Source organism: Marmota marmota, unplaced genomic scaffold (genome assembly GCF_001458135.2).
Source record: "Marmota marmota marmota unplaced genomic scaffold, marMar, whole genome shotgun sequence".
Classification (NCBI taxonomy): domain Eukaryota; kingdom Metazoa; phylum Chordata; class Mammalia; order Rodentia; family Sciuridae; genus Marmota; species Marmota marmota.
Genome location: NW_025999968.1, coordinates 57815218 through 57842056, shown reverse-complemented (window position 1 = coordinate 57842056; position 26839 = coordinate 57815218). Strand labels below are relative to the sequence as shown.

Sequence of the window (26839 nt, the reverse complement as noted above, 5' to 3'; positions counted from 1 at the left end):
AGGGGCAAACCTTTGGAAAAGAGTTGAACATGACCCATTGGTGCTGGGGAGACTGGGAATTGCTTCTCCTGGAAGCCAGAAGAACGTGGTGGTGGTTTATTGGAATGTGAGATGGGATAACTGATTCCCCACCCCCACACACAGTTGTTTCCCCTGTTAGAAAATCTAGGTGATTGACGCTTAGTTTCTTACACTTTTTTTCACTCCTGTCCTTACTTTGAAGACAAAGATTCTGTTTCAGATTCCCTTAAAGAATAAACAACAATAAAAATAGAGATATTAACAAATAATAATGCCCCAAGAAATTAAGGAGCCCTTTTATTTTCCAAATCCCATTACATTTTAATCACATCGTTGCATTGTGGATTCCAACTCTGGAGACTCTAGGGCTGCTCAGAAGTCGTGTTCATTCTGAGAGCAAAAAAGCACTCCCAGGTCCAGACTGGCTGCGAGTCCCTCTGATGGAAGACACTGAAGTTCACAAAAGGTAAAAGGCGTGAAGTTAGTCACTGAGAAGTGAAATGCTAAGCTCTCGACCCTGAAGTGCCAGTTCTCCAGGAGGAGGAAAGCCAAGTGCATCTTAGACCTATCCAGGGTCAGAAAACAGCATGCTGGATTCCAAGTGGACACTGCCCATTCCCAGGAAACAAAGACTCGAAATGCTGGCAACATTCATTAAAAAAATCACATCATGGCAAGTTCCAACAGAGTAACTTCCATTTAAAACAGTCATTTCAACGCTTTAACAGGCAAAGGAAAGTCTAGCAAGACCCAAAGCCACGACTGGCCTCACGGGTCACGGTCAAACCCTGTAACACCACACAGAACCCAGCCCAGCATGATCCCGCACTGAGCAACCACCCCAAAGCCTTTCTCTTCTCTTTCTTTCCTTCCTTTTTCTCTCATCTTCAGACGTGACAGGTGCACTGAGGATCCAAGCAAGGGAGAATCATCTTAGAGTAGAAGGGCCACTTTAAAATGTATGTTATTTCACATTTCAACAATATTAAAATCACAGTCTGTTGAAATTAGGAATTTAATTCAAATAAAAATCAAACAAGATAAGTCTTTAAATTTATCTAGATATTTGTTCCACTAATTAATGGTTATGTTTCCACATTAGCTAGTTATCTAAAGTTTCTGGAAACTGTAACTCGTGTTATCATTTCCCCATGAGTGAAACAGGGACCCAGTGTACCTCCCCAAGCCCGGCAGTGGCTCACGGGGAGATCCGTAAGCTGACTCTGGCTGTGCTCTCTGGGGCCGCTGGCTAAGGTGCCATGTTAGTAGGGTCTGTTTTGTTCCTGGAAGAAGACTTGGGTCTCGTGGATACTACTGCTGTTGACTTTGCAGGTTCCCAGATGGAGCACAACGTTTTCAAATGGGCTTACCAACAAGGCCTAATGCGTTGGACATGTTTCACAATGCAAGAGGTTGGTCGGGTCAAATCTAACCCAGCAGATGTGACTCCTTACTTGGATATTTAGCCGGAATCTGTTTCAATCCGTGGACTGTCCAGGGTATTATCAAACAAACGGCTACCTGAACTCCTTGTTAGCATATTAACAGTATGAAGTAATAACACTCAGGTGTGTCAGGAAAACAACAGGTTTCAATCCAGACACAACTTTAGAACTACTTATTGAGCATCATATTGTGATTTGTTGACTTACACGTGTGTTGGCTTTTAAGATACCACATGTAGTTTTGTATGTAGTGCAAAAGATCAGGTTATCAAGTCTTCCAAATCTGGCTAATAGGATATGCTAAGTGAACACACAAAAGTTCTCTGAATCCTATGCTTATGTATATGTACCACATACAATATAGATAAGCTAGCATCCTAATTTTGATCACATTCAGAATAGTGTTGATGTAAATACTTCAAAAAGAATTTAATAGTGCAACAAAAAGAATCTGTAAACGTGCCTTTGGCATTATTTCCCTGTTGATTATACCACCATATACAATAAAGATAAATGAATACGATATCTAGAAGGGCTAATGTCTAACTACAGTAACATGTACTATTTTTGAAAAGAATGGAAGTCTAAAGCACACTGCCATGAAATTATCAACAGAAAAAGAAAGAAGGAAAAAAAAAAAAAACCTCCTGAATAATTAAAGACAAAATCCTCCTCTCATTTGGGTTGAGATTTTTCTTCAAATCTTTACAAACTTTGCCTGTGCTACTCTCACATTTGCAATAGGTTAGTTCAGTCCCAGGCTGGAGCCATTATTTACACGTTTGTGTTTTAGCAAAGACACTTGCAAATGTGGTAACATGAAGCCATGAGGAGATGTGCTGCAGTGCAGGTCACCACTTCCCGGACCATTCGAGGCTAGCTTGCTGTCCCCAGGTTCTGTGAGTCCCAATGTTTATACTCTCACAGGATGAAGCACACGTGAGCATGATGGTGGAGAACTGGGTTTCAATGGCAAATGTCTTTCGTGCGTGACTCCATGAGCCTGCCTGAAGAGCCAGCTAGGCTTACGTGTGTGCACGTGCCTGGGGGCTCACGTGGGTGTATGCACTGTTCTCCAATTCTTAGTTGTGTTCTGCTTGAATGAATATGCAAATCTGTCTTGGTTTGAATAAAATGAGCATTCACCTTTTGCACATTTAATCAATCCTGGACCATTTACTCTCTTCCCCAAAGAAATGCAGGGCACTGGGCTCCTAAATTTTGCCGGAGGCAAAATGTTACCTCTGTAACACTGAGCTGTATGAGATGTATTTAAACACTGAGGGTTTTTTTTTTTTACATGTTATGAGATTAACAAATTTTGTTCCTGCAACGAGAGTTTTTTTTTTTTTTTGGTGGGGGGGGTACCAGGGATTGAACTAAGGAGCACTTAACCACTGAGCCACATCCCCAGCCATTCTTTGTATTTTATTTAGAGACAGGGTCTCACTGAGTTGCTTAGGGCCTCACTAAGTTGTTGAGGCAGGCTTTGAGTTTCGATCCTCCTGCCTCAGTCTCCCAAGCTGCTTGGATCATAGGTGTGCACCACCGCATCCGGCTCAAGAGGTCCTCTTGCTTATGAATTGCTTGCTCTCATATCCTTCTCTCTCACAGCCCACCCAAGCGCATAAACTACCACCTCTGAGCGAACGTTGTATATTGCCATAAGACTTATATTTTCTTTGTGGTGACCATGATCATCCAGCTGTGTTCTGAGCTTGAGGAGACGCCACGAGTCTCAAGAGCTCTCTGTGGACATCAGTGGATAATTCTCTGCAGTTCCTTTGTGGGCAAGGTATTTTAATAGGCAAGAGGTGAAGCGCCTGAAAGAAACGTTGGTCAGCTGTAAGAGCTAAGGAGAAGACGGGTCTGGAGGCCAGGCACGGGACCCACAGGGTTAGTTCTCCACAGATATTCAGAGAGGGACTTTGGAAACCCTGGCCACGGCAGAGACCTCCAACTTTCATCTGAGCACACATCACCAGGGGGAACTATTAAGATACAGACACTAGTCCCGCAAGGTCAGCTGGTACCTGATGACCTGTTGGTTGGTGCTGTTCATAAGTCCCTAGATGATGCTGTCAGCTGTTCAACCACATTTTGTTTTTAATAGAAAGGGGCTTAGACATCCCATCAAAATATTTAGTGGGAATAACAACATAGGGACATGGAATGTTTTTGCAATTGTTAATTCCTGCTTTGATCAATTCAGTCTGCTGAAGATGGTAAACATGGAATGGCTGTATTTTGTGAGTATGGTCCCTCTTGAAGCATTACCAGATAGCCATCATTATATACAACATTTTCTCTGCTTGGACAAAAAGAAGATATTTTAGAGCAATAATACAAGTGAATACTGACCCACATTTTAACCCTCAACAGTAATGCCTTTGATACTTGGATTAAATAAATACCTCATATTCTAGCTGACATTCCTGTAGAGAAAAGCACTGCCTTTCAATATCGGCATTGCTCAATGTCTGTCACTTAGCAGGACGTCATTGCTATTGCGCTACACCCCGTTCTTTGAAGTGCATCCCCATCTCAGAAAACTTGAATTCTTAGAGGTCACTTCCAAGAAAGCACTTCAAAAGAACCCTGTCCAGGGGGAAGCGCTTGTTTAGCCTCCAGATGAAAGGGAGCTGCGGCCTGAGCATGTCCACACTGTGTGTGGCGTGTGTCACACGTTTTCCTTTTCACAGCAAACGTGTGTTTGAAGGGAGCCCAGATGTGGGGACGGCTCTGGAGGGGAGCCCAGGCGCCACCCTGGGTCAGACGTTGCTCTGCTGTAACAAAAGGCTCCTGAGCTCGCGGTCCCTCTGATCCTCCTGCCTGTACTTCTCCTCGAGCTTCTGCTTCTCGGCGTCCGCACAGTAGAAGGTGCAGTCTGGGCTCTTCCGGATCTGCTCGAACTGACTGAAGTCGGCCACGTACTTTCCATTTTTGGAGAGAGAAACCACAGGCACAAACTCGAAACCCCAGTGGATCTCCTCCGGGATGTAAGACGTTCTGCTCTGGCAGACGGCGCTGGTGGATTCCACGGTGGCGTTGAGGAGCACCACCAGCTCGAATTCCTTCTCCTTTAGGTTTTGGGGAGTCAGGTCCCTCAGGGGGCTGGTCTCATCCAGCACGTGGTAGAATGTCATGGGCAAAATGAGGAAGGGGCTCTCCGAAGAGGAGTCCACGTGGAATTTGACGGTGGCTTGGTTGAGGAGGATCCGCTCCCCCTCCTTGGTGACGTGGGTCTGGAGGAGCTTGCCAGAGAGCTGGCACTGGATGAGCAGGCTCTTCCTCATGTTGGCCACCTGGATCACCAAGCACAGCTTCCCGTTCTGCTTGGTGATGACCGCGCAGTGGCTGAACTTGATGGTCTCGGCCCGCTTTTTGGGTCTCGCGATTTTGGCCAGGAAGGTGCCCGTGATGAAGATCTCAATCAAGGTCGTGATGACCAGTTGAGCCACCAACAGGAAAATGGCATGGGGGCATTCCTCCGTGATGGAGCGGACCCCGTAGCCGATGGTGGTCTGGGACTCCAGGGAAAAGAGAAAGGCCCCCGTGAGGGAGTCCACCTTCATGATGCAGGGGGTGTGGTTGGAGATGGACTCCCTGGATTCTAAGTCCCCGTGAATGAACGCGATGGCGTAGTAGATCACTCCGAAAAGGAACCAGGTCATCACAAAAGTGGCAGCAAACAGGGTGAGCTTGTACCTCCACTTCATGTCGATGACAGTGGTCCACAGGTCCTGCAGGTACAGCAGGTAGATGCCATCCACCTTGTCAATCCTCACGTTGCTGTGTCCGCTCTTGGACATGACCCGGGGTCTGCTGGCCTTGAGTCCAGCCCCGGCAGTGTGCTTCACCAGGGGGGCACCGGACATGCTGATGTGAATGGCGTCCATCATCAAGCTCTTGAGACCACCTATGGAAATGACAAAGGAAGATGTCACAGGGATGTGTCATGGAACTTCCAGAGACTAGAAATAAAGTAATCACATGAAATAACTGTGAAGGGGCAGTCATCACTGGGCACCCCAGGATAGGTCCCAGGATGCCCCATGGATGCCAGGTCCCAAGGGTGCTCAAGTCCCTCATATAAAATGGCCCAGTGTTTTATATAACTTATGCCTACTCTGCCGAAGAGTTCAAATCATCTCTAGATTACTTATAACACTGAATACAACATGAATGCTATGCAAATAGTGGTGATGTTCTGTTTAGAGAGTAAGGTCAAGAAGAAAGCCTGTACATGTTCAACACAGTCCTGAATTTTTTTTTTAACCAACATGTTCTATCTGTGGTTAGTTGAATCTGTGGATGCAGACCTGTGGACTGAATTTCGGACCTATGGAAGGAGAGACTTGTGAAGGGAGACCAGTGGGTGTGGACTGGAGGTTGCCAGGAGGGCAGAGCAGGAACCAGGCTCCAAGAACAGCAAAGGTGGGTAAAACGTGGATTCTGCAATTTATCAGCTGTGTGACCACAGATATTTAAACTCTCTGGACCTCAGCTCTTTAATCTTTAAAATGGGAATCAATCCCGCTCTTCAGGGTGTCTGTGAGGATTAAATGAGATGGAGAGCTGCGATCACACACTGTTCTGCACACATCTCAGGGAACACTATGAACATTACCATCAGCTATCATGATTTCTATTCTAGAAAATCAGATATTTTTCAAGCAGCTAAAAGCTGCCACATAGAGAGTTTTTGATAGAGTAATGGAGAATATTGGTACAAGTTTTTACAACTCAAACAATATCAATAAAATTTTTAAAAACTTTTTGTTCTTGTTCTAATTAGTTATGCATGACATTAGAATGCATTTTGACACATCATACATAAACAGAGTATAATTTCTCATTCTTCTGGTTGTACATGATGTAGAATCACACTGGTCATGTAATCATAGATGTACATAGGGTGTAATGTCTGATTCCTTCTACTCTCCTTCCTACACCCATACCTCCTCCCCTCCCTTCACTCCTCTCTGCCTAATCCAAAGTACCTCTATTCTTCCCTAGCCCCACCACCCCAACCTTATTGTGAGATAGAATCTTCATATCAGAGAAAAGATTTGGCCTTTGTCTTTTTTAGGGGGTGGACTGACTTAAGATTTATCTCACCCTAGTCAGAATGGAAATTATGAAGACAAGCAACAAGAAATGTTGGCAATGATATAGGGGAAAAAGCACACTCATACACTGCTGTGCAACCATTATAGAAAGTGGTATGGAGATTCCTCAGAAAACTTGGAATGGAACCACCATTTGACCCAGCTATCCCACTCCTTGGTTTATACCCCAAAGAACTTAAAATCAGCATACTACAGTGACATAGCCACATCAATGTTTATAGCAGCCCAGTTTACAGTAGCCAAACTATGGAACCAACCGAGATGAATGGATAAAGAAAATCTGGTATATGTACACAATGGAATATTACTCAACCTTAAAGAAGAATAAAATCATTCACTGGCATTTGTCAAGGAATGGATGGAGCTGGAGAATATCATGCTAAGCAAAACAGATTTCTCACCTACCATACGCCCCATATTTTTTGTTACAATTTTCCTCCCTGACTCAATGAAAAGTTGGAATCTATGACCTCTTGTAGTTCTTGATGAAACTGGAAAAAATTCAAACAATCAAAAATATAGTCACAGCAAATTCTGCAGTAGAACCAAAAAGAGAGATTTATTTTAAAGAGCACTTGAAAAAGTAGGTAAGTGTGGGCAGCTAACATGGGATCAGAAACACCTGCCTGGAAGCTGCACTGGCTCTCACAGCTGGCCCCAGGGACGCCTGCTCTGTGCTAACAGCTGGGAGCAAGCTGGCTGGGCACAGACTCCTTTAGTACCTCCCCGGTGACCGAGACGAATTGCCTGGACATTCCTTGAAAAGGTTAACATGTGACTACAGGGATAACTTCACCTGGTCGCCAGGGTTTTTTTCCACCTCACCGGTATTTTAAGAATTAGAAAAAAATTTCCTCTTTAAAAAGGAACTGATATAGAGTGGTTCATGATTCATGCAGCGACCTTTTCTGTTAGAGGGGCATGGTCCCAATAAAAGTTTTAGAAGTAATCCTCCAGGAAAAACCCTTCAAGGAAATGGAAAGGGTGTCCACCTGAGCCCACCCCTGCTCAGGATGCAGTGGGCCAGCTGGGCATTTCGATTTCCTGCTCCTTTATTAAGGGTACATCATTTACTAAATGTCCCCTTGAAGCGACTTTCTTTTCTTGGAAAGCCCCTTGTCAGTGCCACTGCAGAGAGGGGCTGTCCATTATGCAGAATCCCTTTTACAGGTTGACGCCTGTCCCACCCGTCTTGGGATCCAGGTCGCAGGGAAGCCCAGGAGGTGGGTGGTGAGCACAGCCTTCCCTCTCCTGTGCCGGGACCCACTTGCTGGTGTAAGGAGGGGAAGCGAGGCCAGCGGAGCTTTGCAGAGGGTGCACCGTGCCCAGGCGCCCAGATGCAGAGGCCAGCTTCCAACATGAGCTCTGCCAAAGGCCAGCACAGCTCACACCAAGTAACTGCATGCACTTCAACCGAGAAAGAAGGAAACGGCTGTAAAGTGGCTGCCTCAACCCAGTGAAGTAAAAACAGAGGCTTAAGTTCTCAAGTGTGAGTGTACACCCGTGTCCTGTGGCCACAAGTGACCTCCCAGCTCAGCCTGCAGCCAGCTTCTGGGAAACCTGGCCTTGTTTCTAGGAAGGTAGGGCCCTGGGGCTCTGCCCCAACCTCTCCTCCACAGGGGCAACGGGCCAGGCTCGGGACGGCTTCCCGTTCCTCTGCTGGGAGCCCTGGGGCTGTGGGCCCGCACACCTGGAGTGGGGTGGGTGACCTCCCCAGTGCCTCCTCTGGGGGTTGATGGACATAAATCACAGAATAAGACCTATGGCCTGTGCGGGGACCGGGTCCCCAATCTCTCTGTGGAAGACAGAGCAGCTGGTGGACATCGGTTGGGGAACCTGCCACCACCACTGTCCCTCTCCCTCCCCTGAGTGCCCTCTGCCCTCAGACCGTTTGCTAGCTGGTCACTCACTTGGCAGGTCACAGGGAGTCTTCTTCAGGGCAGGTGACACGTCCTCGGTCCCCTTCACCCACCTGGCTACCATGGGACTCTGCTCCTGCCTGAAAGAAAGAGTGACACGTGGTGTTCACAGGTGGTTGCTCAGAGCACCCAGCCAAGCTGGCCCCCGACGGTTCCCGAGGGCCACAGCCCTGGCATTTACCTTCCGCTCTCCCTGGTCATCTGGCACGGTGCCCAGACTAGGGTAAAGGCTCAAGGAAAGTTTGAAGAATGAAACCGAAGCCACCCCCACAGCCCTCCTGCAGAATCCCCAGCGCCTGGAGACAGCTCGCTGCCAAACACGCTGGACGGACAGGGTTAACCCACCCATGGAGGCCCCCGGCGCTGACCTGCGCTCAGGGAGGCAGGAAGGGGAAGTGCAGAGGAAGTCAACAGTGAGCCTGGAAGGAAGAGTCCAGAATAGTCTACCGCCTGTGGAAACGCATCGCGACCGTTGAGTCATAGAGCGTCCAGTGGAGAGCACTGTCACAGCCGTCCCCTCCGACACACACCGCACGGAGGAGGAGATCGCGGCCTGGCAGCTGGGTGCAGGGGGAGGAAGGAGGTCCAGAGGCTTTGGAGCTGAGCCAGCCTTCTCGTTAGTACAAAATCCTCCCCACGCTTCAGATAACCTGCTCTAAATCCAAGAGGCTCTTTTGCAGCCTACTTATTCCTCTATCTATCTATCATCTATCTATCTGTCATGCATCTACTTACCTATCTCTATTTTTATTACATACCAGTCATCAATCTATCTGTTATCTGTCCATCTGTCATCCGTCTAGCTATCATCTTTTTATCTTTTATGTTTTTATCCTTCATCTTTAATCTTTCTTTTTTTAACTTTTATTAATTTTCTTATTTATATATGACCCTGGAATGCATTACAATTCTCATTACACACATAGAGCACAGTTTTTCATATCTCTGGTTGTTCACAAAGTACAGTCACACCGACTCGTGTCTTCATACCTGGACTTTGGGTATTCATGTCCATCACGTTGCACCATCATCTGTAGTCTCTCAAACCACCGTTTTCCACCTGTGTCTCAGGCACCTTCCTACCTGTCACCTGTTGCTTGTCATCTGTCTGTCTACGCCCACGACTTTCACCTGTCTCACACACACACGCACACAGCTCATGCTTATTTCTGATCTACCATTTACTTCCAGTAATTACCGTTTTATGGTCAAACTGTCCCCAGTCACCAGCCAGTATGCTGGGCAAACTCTGTTCCCACCCAGAGTTTCCTCTGCGTCCATGACTGGTATCAGTACTTGTCATCGGTATTGATGCATGCTCTTAAAATTAATAGTATTTGTCCTTTTATCAGGACATTTACTTCTTTGTGGACACACCTTATTTCACATGCTGTCATCTTACTGCCTTAGACTTTTCTCCCTCAGTGATTCTGGGTTCCACCTGTTTAACTTCTAAGATGTTGAGAGACAATAACAGTTTTCCAAAACTTCATGATGGGAAAAATGACCAAAGAATATTCTCTTCTAATTCCCCCCTCTCTTAATCCTCCAGATCAACAATATTCTAGTACAAACCACAAGCAGTTTTCTTGAGTTTCTAGACATAATATTCCTTTCTCTGGCATTTGTTAGGTTGTTTTGATCTGTGGGCTGGGATTTCAGTTCCCAGATTGGCAATATCATTATTGAAGTGAAGTCCCTGGAACTTCTGAATGGAGGGGACAATAGTGTCCTTTCTTACTTCAAGGCAATAAAAGACACTTGGGGTGATATCATTTAGCCCTGATTTTGCACAGCATTTGTTTTCTGGAGATTAAGGGGAAAAAAGAAACACATTTTTAAAATGGAACTGAACAGTAGGCAAATTGAAAAAAAAATCTTAGTTGTACAAAGAATGTTGGAAGAGCTACACTTTCCAGTTGGGGCAGAAAAAGGAGATGGGGAGACAGGACAGGAGTCCCCATCGTATTTTCAGGGAAATTCTATCAAAAAGAGAGGCTCTTGTCAGAGTGGAGGGTCATAGAAACCAATCACGGCAAGCTGGAAGACAGTATTCTGTCAGAAAGAACACTCACGAGAGGCCCTGGAGCTACTAACCAGACAGAGGAAATACAGAGGCCAATAGCTAGCAGGAAGAGCATCAGAACAAGTGGGAAGGATGCTAATGAACAAAACAGCAGTAATCAAAATAACTAAGAGAGACTTAGATGAGTGGTAATAGTAATGAGGGCCAAATCAATAGCAAGAATCATCACCACAAATAGACCAGAGGCTGCCACCTTCCAGCGGACACTTTCCTTAGCTGTGCTAACCCTCACAGCAGCCCTGCCAGGTGAGCACCATCGTCTCACTGATGAGGACACCCAGGCCCAGAGAGGGGAAGTGACTCATCCAGGTCCCAGCCTTGGGCACATGGCAGTCCTACACCTCCCTGACAGAACCCTCAAGGTGCCCCTGCACTAGAATGACCGAGGGCTGAGGTCCTCATTTAGCAGGTCGAGGTGGAGCCCGAGGACCCGGACGTCTAGCAAGTTCCCAGTGAGGTGGCTGCTGCTCCTACACACACTCTGGGAGCCACCACACTGATGTGGGGCTATGCCCACATCATGTGGGAAAACCCTCGTCCCTCCCTGAGCCTCAGCATCCTGAAATAGCACTACTGCTTGCAGACCCCAGGAACACCTGCAGATTGTCTTCAGGAACACCCAGCTCTGTTCTCCTCACAGATGAAGACCATCTCTCCAGTGGCCCAAGGCTAGGTATGAATTTTTTAAAGCCAGGATGTATGGAGAATCTGATCGAAACTGTAACATGTTATTTATATTCATATGTAAACATTATGCTAGGGAAAATAGACTATGATGACACTTTTATTTTATGTTAAATATACATTATAACACAAATAATTCTAGCTAAAATTAATTGCAGAGAGATCTCTAATTTCCACAACAGACTTCAACCCATCCCTTCTGGTAGCCATCCCCTGTTTATACAATACCGTTTTTTTCTAAGTCTCAAGAATTAGATCTGACACATGTCAAATGGATGAGTTTTTAGGAAAAAAAAATCAGTTTAAAAATGATTTTCCCTTTCCTCATGAGCACAACATTGAGACCTTCTGAAAACTTAGAGCCCCATTCAAATTTTGGAAGTTTTCAATTTCTGCCTCCCCTGGGAAACCTTCATTCTGTGTTCCCTGGTGGACACAAGCAGCAGAATTGTGTGTGTGTGTGTGTGTGTGTGTATGTATATATGTGTGTGTGTATGTGTATATATATATATATATATATATATATATATATATATACACACACACACACATACATACACACTATATATATAGTGTATATATATATAATGCATATGTATAAATGTATAATAGATATAAGTTATGTATTATACATATGTATATTTTTTCACCTATGGAAACAATATAGGGGCACTGGCTCCTCAAACTGGAGTTTCTCACCCAGGTCTGCAGAGACCTCTTGCAAAGGAGGGGGTGTGGCTTGGAGGAATGACATTGGAATCGAATTGTAACTTTGTTCTTCTAGACTAAACAGCATGTGGAAGATCTGACTTTTAAGCTCTGACAAAACATGGCTTCTCATTTGCTTAAAAGGTTTTCTCTACGTGTCAAGTATTTCTGACGCATCAATTTTTTTGATGATCTCTCTCTCTCTGTTTACAAACCCAAAATACTTGGATTAAATTTCACTTTAAGTATACACAGGTTTAAATATTAAGTAGAATAAAATGCTTGACAAGAATCTACATGGGGTTCACTGAGCTCAGAAGTTTTCAAAGTAATTGAAAATAAAACCAGTGAGGCTTAACTCTTCTCCTTGGGCTCCTGTGACTGGCCACAGAGACACATGCCTAGGGACCTTTGACTTTGGCCATGTGCCAGTTCCTTCCCTGCTCTCTAAAGCTGTCCACGGGTCTCTTCAGAGGCTGGTGTGACACTTCTGAATCCATGGCTTTGACTTCATCAATGATGAAGAGATGAGTGTACAAATGGCTTTGCCCAGGTGGTCTTTAAAAAGAACAAGATACCCAGAGGCAACTCAGCAGATTCCAGTGGGCAATCCTTTGGTTTTTATCTTCTGGGGAACTTTCATTTACCTTCTGCAAACTCACTTTTTCCCACAGGCCACTGAGGACTGTTGGAAAGAATGTCAGCTTTCTGGAAACTGTGGAATTGCTCATTCTTCTCCATGAGAATCATAGGATGGGAGGGGAAGGGTGACCAGAGATGTCTGCACATTTGTAAGCTCCAGCTCAATGACCTGTGCCTTAGGACGTGAACGCAGAGCCTTACAGGGGTAGCTGTGGCAGTCTAGGGCTATTGTGGGTGGCCGTATGTTGCTCCAGGTTTTTGCTACCCCTTTGCTTGAGCCTTCTCTGGGCCTGCTCCTACAGGGGTGTGTGTTTCTACTTCCTGTGTCAGGGGTCGCCACGAGGCTTGCCCTGGCCAAAGGCGTGTGAGTGAGTGGCCATGACTCAACCTGTATCTGGGCAGAGACACTGGTCTCCTCACTGGAGTCTGCCATTGCTCTCAGGTAGGTCTCAAGATGGGCTGTCTTGGGATGAGATACCCAGGGCCACAGTTGATTTGCAAACAGGTAGGAAAGGGTCTTGCTGCTGTAAGCTGCAGAGATCTTGGGGTTGTTTGTTACAGAGGCAAAACCCAGTGCAAACCTGTCCACAGAGGTACCCTTAATTCCATGCTTTTGTAGCTTGGATTGCATTCCTGACCTAAAAGGAACTGCATTTCAAGGAAAGACATGACATCCTGAAATGCCCCTAATGCAAACTCCAAATGTTGGTCTACGATGAGACACTGAAGGAGATAGAATCCAAATTTATCAGAATTCTAACTGGAAGAAAGGTTTGCCTGATCCCTGGGGACAACGTAGACAGAGTGGTTGATTCTTCTTGTGACATTAATTCTAAGTCAATATTTAAATCCATCATGACAAGATAACCTTTCAGGGAGCATTATAAAGGCACCCCATCCTGCCATTCTCATCTTGTGTGGAGCAGGAAGCCCCTGAGGGCCTTATGACAGTCTTCTCATAAACACACTGTGCTGGGGGGGGGCCACCATTTTTATATAATTGTCAGCTTTTGATTGGCAAAGGTCAATCAGAAAAGACACTTTTCAAAGCAAGGAAGTACCTTTTTAAAAATCTACTCTCTCATTTTACGTATGAGGAAATACTCTTTTCCATTTTCTGAATGAGGAAACCAAGATTAGAAAGATTAATTTGCACATGCACAGAAGGTCAATCCCTGGAGGACTTAGCAGACCAGCTCTGTCTGCCTCCATAAGTGTGCTCCTATCTGCACCCATCACAACCAGCTCGTAGGGGGCCCCTCGTCTCATGGTCCAGTGAGAAGAGGCATGAAATCTGCCCACGCTCACCATGACTTTGCATCCAGGGTGGAGTAAATAGCTATAATTAATTCATTGCCTAGCCTATGCCAGGCCGTCATGAGACACAATATTTTAGATTTCACATGGACTCTAAAGTAAGTGCTATTCCCGTGTTTCAGATAAGGACACTGATACGCACAAGGTCTGTTTGAGTCTGTTGACCCTGCCTCGGATTCTGGAACTTCCGAGAGCATCAGAATCACCCAGAGGACTTGATAAGCAGGTAGGACTGGGCCTCAGCACACAGTCCCTGGCTCAGCAGTGCCAGGGTGGAGCCCGAGGAGCTACAGTCTAAGTTCTCAGGTGACACGGCTGCTGTCTGCCTGAAACCACCTTTTGAGAATGGTGGTCCACATGATTCCCTGCTTATAGAGTCACAGAGAACCCAGAGAAAATGAGCAAGGACATGGGAATGTGTCTATGGTGTGGCAGGGGAAGAAAGGCGGTGGTATTAAACCCAGGAGTATGGAGCTCCCACTCGGGTGGGAGCCCAGTTATCCAAGAGGCCCTTCCAGGCACTAGAAGTTCAGGCACTGTCCTGAAAAAAAATGGGGAGGATTTTTGGCAAAAGGAGCCATTAGTTGAACATTTCTCCAGGTGTCTACCTTGGATGACAGGCATCACCCTGGAGCAGCTTTCGCACCATGCTGGCTGAGAACCCTGGAGGACCCAGAGCCTGGATTCCAGGGCAGGAAGCCTTGGGGTCCTCTCCCTCAAGTGTGTGGTGTCGGAAGAACGCAATTAAAGGAATCTGTGGTCCAATGAGTTTGGAAAGCTTTGCCTTTGGAACCCCCAAACCCCATTGTCTCTACCCTTTGGAGATTCAGATTTCACATTTGTCAATTATGGGCTGTGAGAAGTCCTGTAGTTAAGAAACCCATGAAACTACACAGAGAGGCGTCATGCCCTTGATCTGACATTGGGAGACGCTTTGGGGAATACTGACCTCGTCTCAACACTACTGTTTATATCCACAGAAAAAGAAGATCCAGAAGGGTGGTTACTTGTTCAAGGTTGCCGAGACAGTAACAGGGCCGGGGCTGCAAACAGGCTTTGTGTTTCTGAGTCCTTTCCACAGGCAGATCTCTCCCTGTTGTCCTGAACCACTCTGAGGTGAGCTGTCCCTCTCACCAGATACTGAAGACAGGGGAGCATTGGAGAGCCCTCCTCCTTTACCACCTCCAACTGCAGCATCAGCCTCCTTGGGGAGAACTTGTTAAAAATGTAGATTCTCAGGTCCTGCACCTGAGCTCCTAAACCAGAATTTCTGGGGTGGCTCCCCAAGAACCTGTGTCTTTAAAAGAACTCCATTTCCCAAGGTAGACACCTGGAGGAATGTTCAACTAATGGCTCCTTTTGCCAAAAATCCTCCCCATTTTTTTTCAGGACAGTGCCTGAACTTCTAGTGGTGAGAGTTTGCAGTGGTGGCTTGGTAAGTAAGTCAGAGAGCTTTCTTTCATCCCATTATACATTGGAAAAGCATCGATTGTTGTTTTAAAGACAAATCCCACATTCCTCCTTGCATGTGAACATCTAATGATCCAATTGGCCTCTGTGGTCAGATATTCAGCCTTTTTCCTATGTTTCCATTCCATTATTATTGTTTCAAATTCCATAAGTACTAAAAAAAAAATCATTTTCCATCCCCAAATGTGGTTTGCATACTTATACCCTTCACTCCTCAAATGCAGATTCTTTTTTAGTATTTTTTTTTTCATTCCAGAGAACATCAACCTTTTTCTACTCAGCAAAGACAAGTTTAAACAGATACCAGGTTCAACGGGAGACTCATTTTCCATTTTCCATGGCAAAGAATCCAAGCACTGGAATAAGCCAGAGGTATCATTTGCTGAATATTTTTGTAAAGACAGTTTAATGTCAGGCTCTTTATTGGCAAGAGAGCTGGCTAACCCAAATAAAACATTATACATCTGTCTGTTGTTATGAGTGACCAACTTCAGCTGAACATGATTACTTAATAACAGCTAACTTTCCTATAGAATAAGAATGTGCACTAGGTAAGAGCGGATGGGAATTTCCTTCGGTTCACCAGCCCTGATTCCTCTTGCTCCAACATGTGAAGAGCTTGGGTAATAAGCATACTCTCCCCTTTAATCACAGCCCGTCTTGGCCATGCATTGCTGTGAGGTGACTGGTAAAACAGGAAGATTTATGTCTGGGGGAAACCAAGGCCAGCGGTGTCGCCTTAGCTTCCCACAGGTGCAGCTGCCCAGGTTCTCTGCTGCTCACGGAACCGCACTTGCTGTTCTTGTCTGGACTGATTGAGACCCCGAGAAGATGGCAAAGGAACACAGTTGTTGGCAGAGGAAGAGGAAGTACGGAGCGAGCGTTGGGGCTTGTTTGACTGTAACGGGGAATAAGTCAGAGGACGGCATCGGAGGACGGTCCTTACACAGATAGATTCTTCACTTTATTTTATTTAATAAAACTTTAAACTGGGCATAGCTGGAGCATGGAAAGACGAAGAGAACCCGCAGGAAGCCGAGGAGGTGCGGCCAGTTCTCTCTGTCTTCCTCTGGCACGGGGACTTGCAGGGCCTGGAACGCGACCCTTTTACCAACTTCATATGTGACTTGCAGTTCCTCCAAACGAGCTTCCCCCAATCGCATCTCCCTCCTGTGAAGACTAAGTCTAGCACCTTCCACCGCTCACCCGCATCTTTCTTTGCCTCCAATTTATAATATTTTTTGACAGTGACGAAGACATGGAAACATAGAAAGCACATTATAAATATAGATACTGATTTCAGGCAGCCAGGCTGGTTTTTCTGGTTTTTGTGCTATTTTTTTCTTTTGTTGAAATTGAATTTGGAGTTGCTGGTCTTTATGGTTAACTTGACAACTAGTGGACTTTGGTGTGATTCACCTGCATACGGGGAGGAATTCTCCGTGTTGATTTTCATGCTATCCCATGGGGAATCTTACCCCAGACAAAGGAAATTAGGACTTTTGCTAGATTTGGAACTAAGCTACTTAACAACGAGACGAGTGTCAAGACGTTTCACAATCCAGTCTCACTGTCGTTAGTCTAAGCTTTGACCACATTTCTTGATACAGAAACTGGATCTCACAGGATCCCAGGAGAACGCAGTTAATACCCAAATTCTTGCTTTGTGGTCAATTTATTTTAAGGACTGGTAATATTTGTGAGTTGTTTTCTTGCCCCACAGTTGAAAACACAGATGCTTCTGATCTCTAAGTGATAATAAGACCTGTTTAAGTTTCAAAATGCCTTCACATTCAAAGTGGTAGACCTTTGCCAGTGAACTAATCTCCGTCAGTAAACAGTGTAAGAAAAGACATTCTTGCCATCTGCACTTAATTAGCTGGAGGATGTTGGACCAGTTTTGGTGGTGTTTGGGTTTCTAGTTATAATACAAAATGCCCAGTTAAATTTGAATTTCAGATGGACGGCAAAAAACTTTTAGTATAAGTATGCCCTGGGCAATATTTGATACGGGCTTATACTAAAAATTATTCATTGTTTATCTGAAATGCAGATATATGAACTTTCTATATACTTGTATATGTACTAAATGTAGAGATACAGATAGCACACTAGTCATAAATATACACATATGTATGTATATATAGATATGTTTTTTAGTTTTTTGCTAAATGCCTGTCAACCCTAGGGAAGAACAAATATATGTTCTAGAAAAGCTCAGAAAGCCAAAAAAACAACTTAAAGACAAGGTTTTAGTATACAGAGGGCATTCTGGGAAGAACAGTACTGGGAACTCTGAAGCCAAATCCCTCCATTGTGTGCTGGGTGGTGGGGGGCGGGCAGCTTTTCCTGTGTGGTCCCTGGAGGTCTCACCAGGCTAATAAGCTGGCCTCACTTGTAACGATTTCAACTCAGGATCCTTAACCACTTTTGTATCATGGTCCCTTTTGCTGTATTCGTGAGACAAATGAGTGTCTTCTGAGAATGAGGTATTTAAATAGGTACACTAGTTAAGGTTCCAGAGGACACCACCAATATCAAAATGCCCTTATTACAATATGGGAAAAAAGCCCCCAATTGTGCTTCTTTTCCAATCACCAAACAAAAACTATTCCTTTGAATTGTGGTGAGCAGATTCAAGATCTCCCCAAAAATATAATGTGATACTGAGATATCTGTGCCTGCTACTAAGACAAGGTCACAGTTGCAGCAATACAGTGATGGTATTTTGTACACCCTTAGAGCAAAAAACACATAAATTTTAGTGAGAGGTTATTGGAAAGACACTACTACTCCCTTTCCCTCTCTCCTAAGGCCACAGTTCCTCCTGTGTTCCCCCTCCCACCCCCAGGCTCTCTGGACTGGGTTTAAACCTGTGAATTTTAAATGCAATGATTCTGATTATGTCACAGAAGTCAGGCCGACCTATTGAACCTTTCTTGATTGACTTTCCCCGGAGACGCAGCCAGCCATCTCAGATACAGTTTCTTTATAAAAATAGCCTGGATACTTAACAATTAGAATCAAGTCAACACTCTTGCAACAGGACAGGGCTGCACATACCAAGGTTAGCAAGGAACATCTTCAGTGTTCACACAGGCAGAGCAACACCCGCGGGGAGTTGTTCCAACATCCTCTACTCTAGAATAGTGGCACCCTGACCCAGAAACAAAAGAGGATGGCAGAAAACACCCGAGATACGGACATAATCCTGGGTCTTCATACCTGGCGTGACATGTCTCAGAATCACGGAGCTGGATGTCATAGTTAATCCTGGCTCAGTCACATGCAGCTGGTCATTACCATGGTCCATCGCTCTCTTACCGGGAAACAGAAAGCGTGCTCACCTGCAGAGCACGAATTCAGACAACGGTCCCCTCACAAGTCCTCCGGGGGCTCCGCTGCTGACAGGGCAGAGCCCCAACACCGTCCCGGAGCTAAAGGACTCTTAGGTCCTGGCTCTCACTCCCTCTGGGGCTTGTTCCTTCCAGGTCAGAGCCTGGGTGCGCTCCTGCCGCTTTCCGAACACCTCAGTGCCCTCAGGGCTCCACACCTGGAACCCAGCCTGAAGGTCCTCCACTCTTCTGCTTCTTGATTAAATCCCTCTCCTGCAGAGGCCAGGTTGAACATTACCACCTCTGTACTTAGAAAACACCCAGCACTTCTTCAGACGCAGGACAGTGTAAAGGTTAAGGACACCTAAGCCTGCTCCTGTTGACACTAGCTGTGCAACTTGGGACAACTGAGACTTTGACACTCAGTATCTTCATCTGTAGCATGGAGATAGCAGCAAGTCTGGCACCTCACAGGGTTGTGACAGGTCAGACTAAAAAGGGACACGAATCTGTCTGCTCATACCAGTTATTACACAGGAGTTAGCTGTTATCCTTATATGTGTACAATCAATAAAACACAAAATATGACTTACTCAAAAGAAATCACATTTACTGCAGAGGAACAGCAGAGGGTTATGTTCTGATTATGTGAAGTTCGTATAAATCCATAAGAACCTTCCTCCCCTAAACCCTCATCCTCAACATTTATAAAGACACAATTTGAAAAACATCCAAAAGGTGAAAAGACAATGCAACCCTTCAACATGTATTCTTTTTTTTTGTGCCGAGAGTTTATTGGGCACCTGGCATGTGCTAAGGTCAGTGTGGGGTGCTGGGATCCAGCAGTGAATAGGATCCCCTTGGTCCTCACTCTGGTGTATTTAGAATAGGACAGGGAGGAGAGGTTTTAAGCAAATCATTCCACAAGATATGCTTATAGATATTTATGGGAAGAACTGGAGAGGCAGAATGGAACATAAGGCATATGACATATTCTGGTCTGGGGTCTGGGAAGGCTTCCCTGAGGAGGTGGCATTAGGTGGCAGAAGCCCTGGGGCAGGGGAAGAGGCAAGCCAGGTGAGGGTGAGTTTCAGGGATACATGGCATCTGCAAAGCCCAAGGTGGCTTGGAGCTTGGTGCCTTCCAGGAAGTAGGGAGGGTGTCAGGTAGGGGAGAGGACAGAGGGGCCAGGCAGGACCAAGGCACAGAATTACATCACGCAGGGTTTCCTGAGGACTGTCGCCTTTGTCTTAGGGGAATGGGGAATGTCTTCGCATTTATTCCAGGAAGAGGCAGGACTGGACTTGCTTGTTAAAGTGATCCTTCCGACAAGATGGAGAAAGGACTGGCCAGGGGCAGGCGTAGCTGCTGAGAGTCTGTTCAGTGGGCCCGGCCAGTAATCCAAGCTCACATTACTGTTTAGGGACAGTGCCAGCAACTTGAGAAAAGCGCAGAGCTCTGTGCAAGGTCCCAGGAAGACCCAACAGGCCTCTCTAACAGGTGCTGTTGGCACGAGGTGGTGAGGGAGACGCGATCTCAAAGAGGACACCTGGCTTCCTGGCATGGGTGGGGCAGGGTGCGGCGGTGCTTTACTGGCCAGAGGATACTGGACCTTTTACACTGGGCACATGTTACTGGACACCCAGGTCATTTGAATGCTTGGATGTTGTAGCAGCGTGGAGCTCATTCTTACACTCCACAGGTAATCCTGATGCCGGAGGATCCCACCTAGGGTGAGACCCTGGGTCCAGGTGCAGGTCCTGGGAGTGCTTGGGAGACACTACCCAGGGCTCAGAACTAGCATCTGCACTGATGGACCTGACTTTCACTAGGGACAGGAGGGACATATGTAGCACTTCAGTCTACAAGCAGAACTGGAACTATGATCCTGCACAACTTTTCCCCCAACAGTAGAACATGCAAGAAGCAACCCCCGTCTGAGCCCCAGGAAGCCTGGGGGTCACCCAGATCACCAATAATGCAGCAAGGTTTTCAATGTATAAAATATTTATAAACTGAAATATTAAGTAGTCCTTAAAAATCAAAGCAAAATGGAAAATGTGTTTAAAAAAACAATAAATAGAGTTGGATGTACCGTGTAATCCTCTTTTTTTCCTTCTCTCTCTCTGTCGAGGTAATGTTATAATGCAGTGCCTCTAAAATGCTAGCAGAAGTTATCTCTTTAAAGGAAAACACAATTAGAAAGGGTTTCCAACCAGATTTTCCATTTTTATGCAGTTAATCTGAAAATTCAATTTCCCTAGCACAGATCATGCTCAAGCATTCCAGATTTTACTGTAAATGAGAAGTACTCACAGTGTTCTCCTGAAAAACTTTCCACACTCTGTCGTGGCCAAGTCTATGAAATCAGTTACTCTCAGCGATGTTTTGATTGTACCAATCTGAGAACTGAGTTTTCAGTAAGTAATCAGGGCTATCGTTTGCTGTTAACTAAAGGCTTAATGCCATTGACTGACGAGTTTGCAATCCGTCCAAGAGGACTGCTGATAAAGCAGATTCCTGCCCAATACCTTTGTTTGGGCAGGTCCCTCCACTCCAGATTCCTTTTGTCCTGTGTCCTTTGGCAAACTCCTATTCATCCCTCAAAGCCGCAGTGAAATGTCACCTCTGTTTCAGATGGAATTTATCCTGTTCCTCTCTTCTGCCTTTGGCAGGGTGTCCATACCTGTGACAGCACTTAATAAAGTGCTGTAATGATGTGTTTCGGAACATGTCTTTCCCCATAAAAGACAGGTCTGGAGGTATAGGTGTTTAATTTATCTTTTAATCTCTAATGCTAAGCATAAGGCCTGGCATATGGTAGAGAATCAATGTTTGAAGGAGAAACAGAGATGCTGTTCAAGTGAACTCAGAGCCCTCCATGTACATAGCCAATGTAGCCCATGTAAAGATATCATAAATGGTATTTTAGATCAGAGAGAAGGCCCATTCACAGACAGGCAGATTGGGGGTGGGGCATGGGTGGGGTACTTCACTGATTTGAATGATCAACCTAGAAATAAAAATTTAGATGTCTTACTCCGATTCACAAGACAAAGAATATTCTTTAATATCCTACCTTGAAAATTAGTCGCACATCTGTCAAGTTGACAGAGATAATTAAAATCATGTGCATAGACATATTCATTTTAGTCCAATGAATTACTTTTTCTGTGCATTTCATGTTCCATGAGGTCCTAAGTATGCTGACCATCTCCAAAGCCTTCTGAGGTTCCCTTCTCTTCTCTCTTTGTCTCCTTAGCACAAGTGTCTCCAACAGTAATGGGATCAGTAATAGCAATCAAATAATGGAATCATTCAAATTTAGCTTCTACTTGGTCCTTTCCAATGTATATACTTTTGCATACTTAAAAACATGCATAATATATTAGTATAGGGCAAAATTTCATATATTGTGCATTTATGTCCCAAAGTATTCTTCCCGCCTTTGCGGGGGATGAATGATTACCAATCGTTGAATCTACTGCTTTAGACAAATACTTATTAAACTTTAACATATGTACAATTCCTTGGGGATTATTTAAAATGCAAAGTAATATTCAGAAGTTCTAAGGTCTGAGAATCTGCCTCTCCGTGAGCCCTTAGGTGGTGCCGAGGCTGGACGGCCAGAGCTGGTACTCTGAGCAGTGATCAGCCTCCTGTAGCCAGGGTTCCTTGTCGGGAGCACATGGTGTATAGTACCCCGAAAAACCAGGGTGACTGTGTTCTCACTTCCCCTGGATGACCATGGCTGGCACCACTCTAGACACGTGAAAGAAGGTGATTCACGCCATAAATAGATGGCGAGAGCATCAAAGCTCTCCTGTGGCTTTGCAGACGACGGGTCCCCTGGAGAGCTTTCTGGACAGATGGTTCACGTCTAGGATAAAGTTCAAGGCCACTAGCTGACTTTATTAAACAAACAAACAAACATCCCAAAGTACTGTTTATAAATCTCCATCAAGTATTACAAAATGGTCCCATAGTCAGCGATTCTCCGCCAGTGTTTGGTTTCTCTCTGGACACTTTCTTCTGGGGAAGCATAGCTGAAAACCAAGGTCTTGACCACTCCTGGTCATAAAGATCCTGTGGGGCTCATGTCAAGTGCCAAGCCAGGCGTCTTCCATTCTGACTAACAGCTACCTCCACACACCCTCACCCTGAGGAGCTGGAAATGAGTAGGTTACAGAAGCTCTTCATCCAAAAGAAGAGAAGAAACATTATCCCCCCACATACAGACACACACACACAGACACACACAGACACACACACACACATACACACAGACACACACACACACATCACTGACTGGATAGAATTAATCTCTTCATTCACATGCTTTACCCAACAATCTGCTTGTGAGTCCTATCACAACGGTCAAAAGGCTCCTTTGACCTAATTTGAACCATATTCCTGGCTTCATTTTGAGCCAGCTTCATGGTGCAAGGGAGATCACAGACGAGTGCCTACGTGCTGTGGAACCTGTATTCATGCACAGGGACACGGGCTGAGTTACCCGGGTGCTTCCCCTGAGACGTGTCCCCAGCCCATGGACTCAGGCCTCTAGCTGCTGTGACATCTAGGAGAACAAACACGTTGGGACTGGTTGAAGACCCGAGGAGGATGGAAGGCCAGGGCACCCATCTCTTGCAGTGAGTTCCTGAAGGAAATCCAGGTGCCAATTCCCAGGATTCTTCCTCAGATCTGTCTTTGGTCCCACTTTCAGCCAAAGGATCTGACATTTGAGGGTGGCACTGGGAATGGGACCCTGGCCCTGACCTTGGCCACGTCCTCGTGTTTGTTCTGTGGTCCGCATCCACTTGCTCGTGGTCATTGGTAGTTCAATCCATAGACTGAGAAAGCCAAAATGCTGGTCCCAGGGTCATGGGGGCACCCACTGCTGGTCTGAAGAGTGACCTTCACCATGGAGCCAGCTGTGGGCAAGACAAGGGCTGGAGAGAGCTATCTAGAGGAAGCAAATGACCTGGCCTCCATTCCCACAGAGTCTGGTGGCAGCTCTTCAGTCAAGGGACCAAGTCATCTGTCCACCGTGCCACTGGGCTAGTCACTAGGGGCTCAGCCGCTGGACAGAGTCCTTTGCTCATCCTCTTGACTCTCTGCACAGTGCAGACCCTTGCTGTAGCCGTCTCCCAGCTCCCTGTAGCTCTCCGTCTCCCTCTCAGTTCCACTTGCAGGAGTCTTCTCTGCTGCGGGTCCTTTAATGGCATTCCCAGCCCCAGACCTGTGTGTCCAAAGCAGGTCTACCTTGTCACTGCCATCCAACCGTCCAGATGACTATGGCTCCTCCAGTGCTCAGAGGTGCCCCACATGAAACCAGCCTCACTTCATTACCCATCTCCCAGGATGTGAGCCCCGAGAAAAGATACTCAATATCCCCAGTGTCCCTCAAAATCCCTGAGACCTGCCACCCCCTTGCCACCCACCTTAACACATTGACTAGAGCCACATATGATCATCCCTCTGCACCTGCAAGGATTGCTCCCCCAGGAATGCAGGGCCTTACATTTCTTAAGAAAAATGGGGGTACCACCTGCCTGCATGCACCTGTGCATTTTAAATCATCTCCAGATGACTTATAATGGAAATAGCTACTATTTGATAGTGTTTTGAGAATAAATGACAAGGAAAAAGTCCACGCAGGTTCAGTGCAGACACCACCACCTTAGGCCTGACCACCTAGTGTGCCAACACAATGCGAGCAGAACCGTGCTCAGTCATGCTGGGCAGAGATGCAAGTCCAGAAATGCCAGAGGCTGTAGCAACAGCTGTGTCTACATACCACTTCATTTGCTATAGTGCTTGGCATGTATTAAATGCAAGTTTTGTCTTTTGGAACTTTCTGGAAGCTTTAACCAATAGTTTTGTTCCTCTGGTGGAGTCTTCATATGCAGCAACTGGGGGCTCCTCTCTTCAGTGCCCCAGCAGGCTCACACTGGAGGTCCCTGTCCCATGCAGTGTGCCCTCCCAGGTGCTCTGCACTGGGCAGCCTCAGTGCTCTGCCCAAAGCCCCTCCTGCCCAGCTCAAGGTTCCCCTGATCTACAGCCAGAACCCCATCCAGAACCTGTGCCTGTGGATGTGCCACCCTGCAGGGACTGCCACTCCCTGCTCTCCGGAACCTTCTGAGACACTGCCCTTCTCCTGGGTTCAGTGCCTTCCCTCCCTGCTCCCTGGTTCTTTGGGCTCCGGAACACTCTCCCCTGTGTACTCGAGCTGTTTGACTTGTGTCTGATTATAGTAATTCTCCAACTGACAACTGTCTTTAGTTGAGAGTGTGCACGTGACCAACACTGTGTCAGCAGTTCACGTGCTCATAACTCCGAACTTCGGAATAACGCAGGTAAAACTCAGGTGGAAATTAGTAACTGGAGGCCTGGAGAAGTCAAGGTTTGCCTAAGATCATGCGACTGGTCAGTAGCAGGACCATAGTTAGAGCTCGGTCTTTCCAAGTAGAAAGGCAGCTCCTGGTCCGTGGCTGCCAGCACTTCTCCCTGGGGTGCAGGCCTGGGTCCCAGCAGGGCTCGAGTGTGTGTGGGATGTGTGTGTGTGGGGAATGAGTGGAGGCCAAAGGAATGTGGGACCTTCGGTCCTGGAAAAGCAGTCCTGGATCTCAAAAGCAATGCTCCTCCATGGTGGCTGCAGTGAGTGGAGGGAAAGTCATCGGACTCAGTCTCTCAGGCACACCACTCCTTGCTGGTGACAGATGCAGTGCCTAGCATGGAGTCATCAGTCTTCAGAGTTGATGGTGCCAGCGCTTGCCATGAGCCTGCTCCTGTTCCTCTGTTCACTCCAGACGGGCCTCCACAGTCACCCAAGCCAGGGCTAGCGTCTGCCTCCCTCCCCTTCCTCACCATCAACCACCACTCCGTCTTCTGTTTGCTCTCCTGGACGATTCTTGTTCCCACCCTGCTCATTCCCCCTCTGGTGGCCACCTGGTGCAGGTCTTTGTGGCTCCACTCCCAAGCCACCTCAGCCCTGGCTCTTGCTCTCCTGGCCTCCTCACCCTCTGCACTCTGTCGTCCTTCTGGAAGCAATCTCTCCAAGTGCAAACACCACTGTTCAAAACCAAGAAGGTGTCCTGTCAGTGGACCGAGCCACAGCACCTGTGTGTTCTACCCCTGGGCCAAGCCCAGCTGACCCTCATTTTTGAACTGTTGACCTTATAACCCAGTTCTTCCATGCTCTAGCCCCTGGCTATCATTTTGGCCAGATCTCTGGATGTTCCCCTCTCCATTGTCCACACTTCAATGATGATGAGCTGCTTTCATGTCCCTATATGCCCAGGGCTGCCTCAACCTTTCCACCTCTTGTCCTCACCTCGTCTCTCCTGCCTGGAAAGTCCATCCAGTATTGGGTCCTCCAGCTGCCCAGAGTTGTCTGCACTGGCTGACCTTTTCACTGCAGGGTCATTGAAGAGTCCCTCCTCTTCTTTACCACTACAGACTGTGACATCAGTGGCCTTACCAGGGTGCCATGATGTGCCAAAGCTTCTTATCTCTATTCTGCTTCTAAATGGCAAGTCCCTTGTGGGAAGGGATTGAGTCATGTCCTTCTCTGAACCTTCAGTGGCACAGTCCTTGGCATATGATATTGTTTTCTGTTAAACTTTGTGATATTGTATAACAACAGACACAAAGACCAATGGTACAAACAGAAGACAGAGGGAAAAACCACCCAGATACAGTCGTCTGATCCTTGATGACTGGGGAAAATGTAGCCTCTTTAAAAAATGGTGCCAGGAGTTAATCAATGGAATCACATCAAATTTAAAACAATTAGAACTATGAACAGAGAGCCCACAGAATGGGAGGAAATATTTGCTAGTTACTCTTCTGGCTGAGAATTAACATCTAGAATACATAAAGAACCCAAAAACTTTACACCAAAAAATCAAATGACCCAAGTAACAAATAGGAAAACTAATTAAATAGACGTTTCTCAAAAGAAGAAATCTAAATGGCCAACAAACAAACATCCCAAAGTACTGTTTATAAATCTCCATCAAGTATTACAAAATGGTCCCATAGTCAGCGATTCTCCGCCAGTGTTTGGTTTCTCTCT

At 46.2% G+C, this 26839-nt stretch overlaps 1 protein-coding gene and 1 long non-coding RNA gene across 3 annotated transcripts in view; one reads left to right on the top strand and one right to left on the bottom strand.

Moving 5' to 3' along the window:
- Positions 1-279: 279 nt before the first annotated feature.
- The window catches only part of Kcnj15 (potassium inwardly rectifying channel subfamily J member 15), a 45756-nt gene continuing 19196 nt past the window's right edge, over positions 280-26839 (bottom strand). Inside the window, exons 1-3 of one of the 2 annotated variants that reach the window (XM_015478452.2) lie at positions 18650-19098; positions 8509-8597; positions 280-5385 (exon numbers count right to left, since the gene is read on the bottom strand). In XM_015478452.2, the coding sequence (XP_015333938.1) occupies positions 4238-5385; positions 8509-8581 (1221 nt within the window). In that variant the 5' untranslated portion in view covers positions 8582-8597; positions 18650-19098 and the 3' untranslated portion in view covers positions 280-4237. Of the gene's footprint in view, positions 5386-8508; positions 8598-18649; positions 19099-26839 lie in introns of those variants that run through there. The other variant, XM_048803678.1, reaches the window with a different exon arrangement.
- LOC125616959 lies at positions 14006-15889 on the top strand. Its single transcript, XR_007347769.1, has 2 exons — positions 14006-15276; positions 15364-15889. It is a non-coding gene; the product is annotated as an uncharacterized LOC125616959 (long non-coding RNA).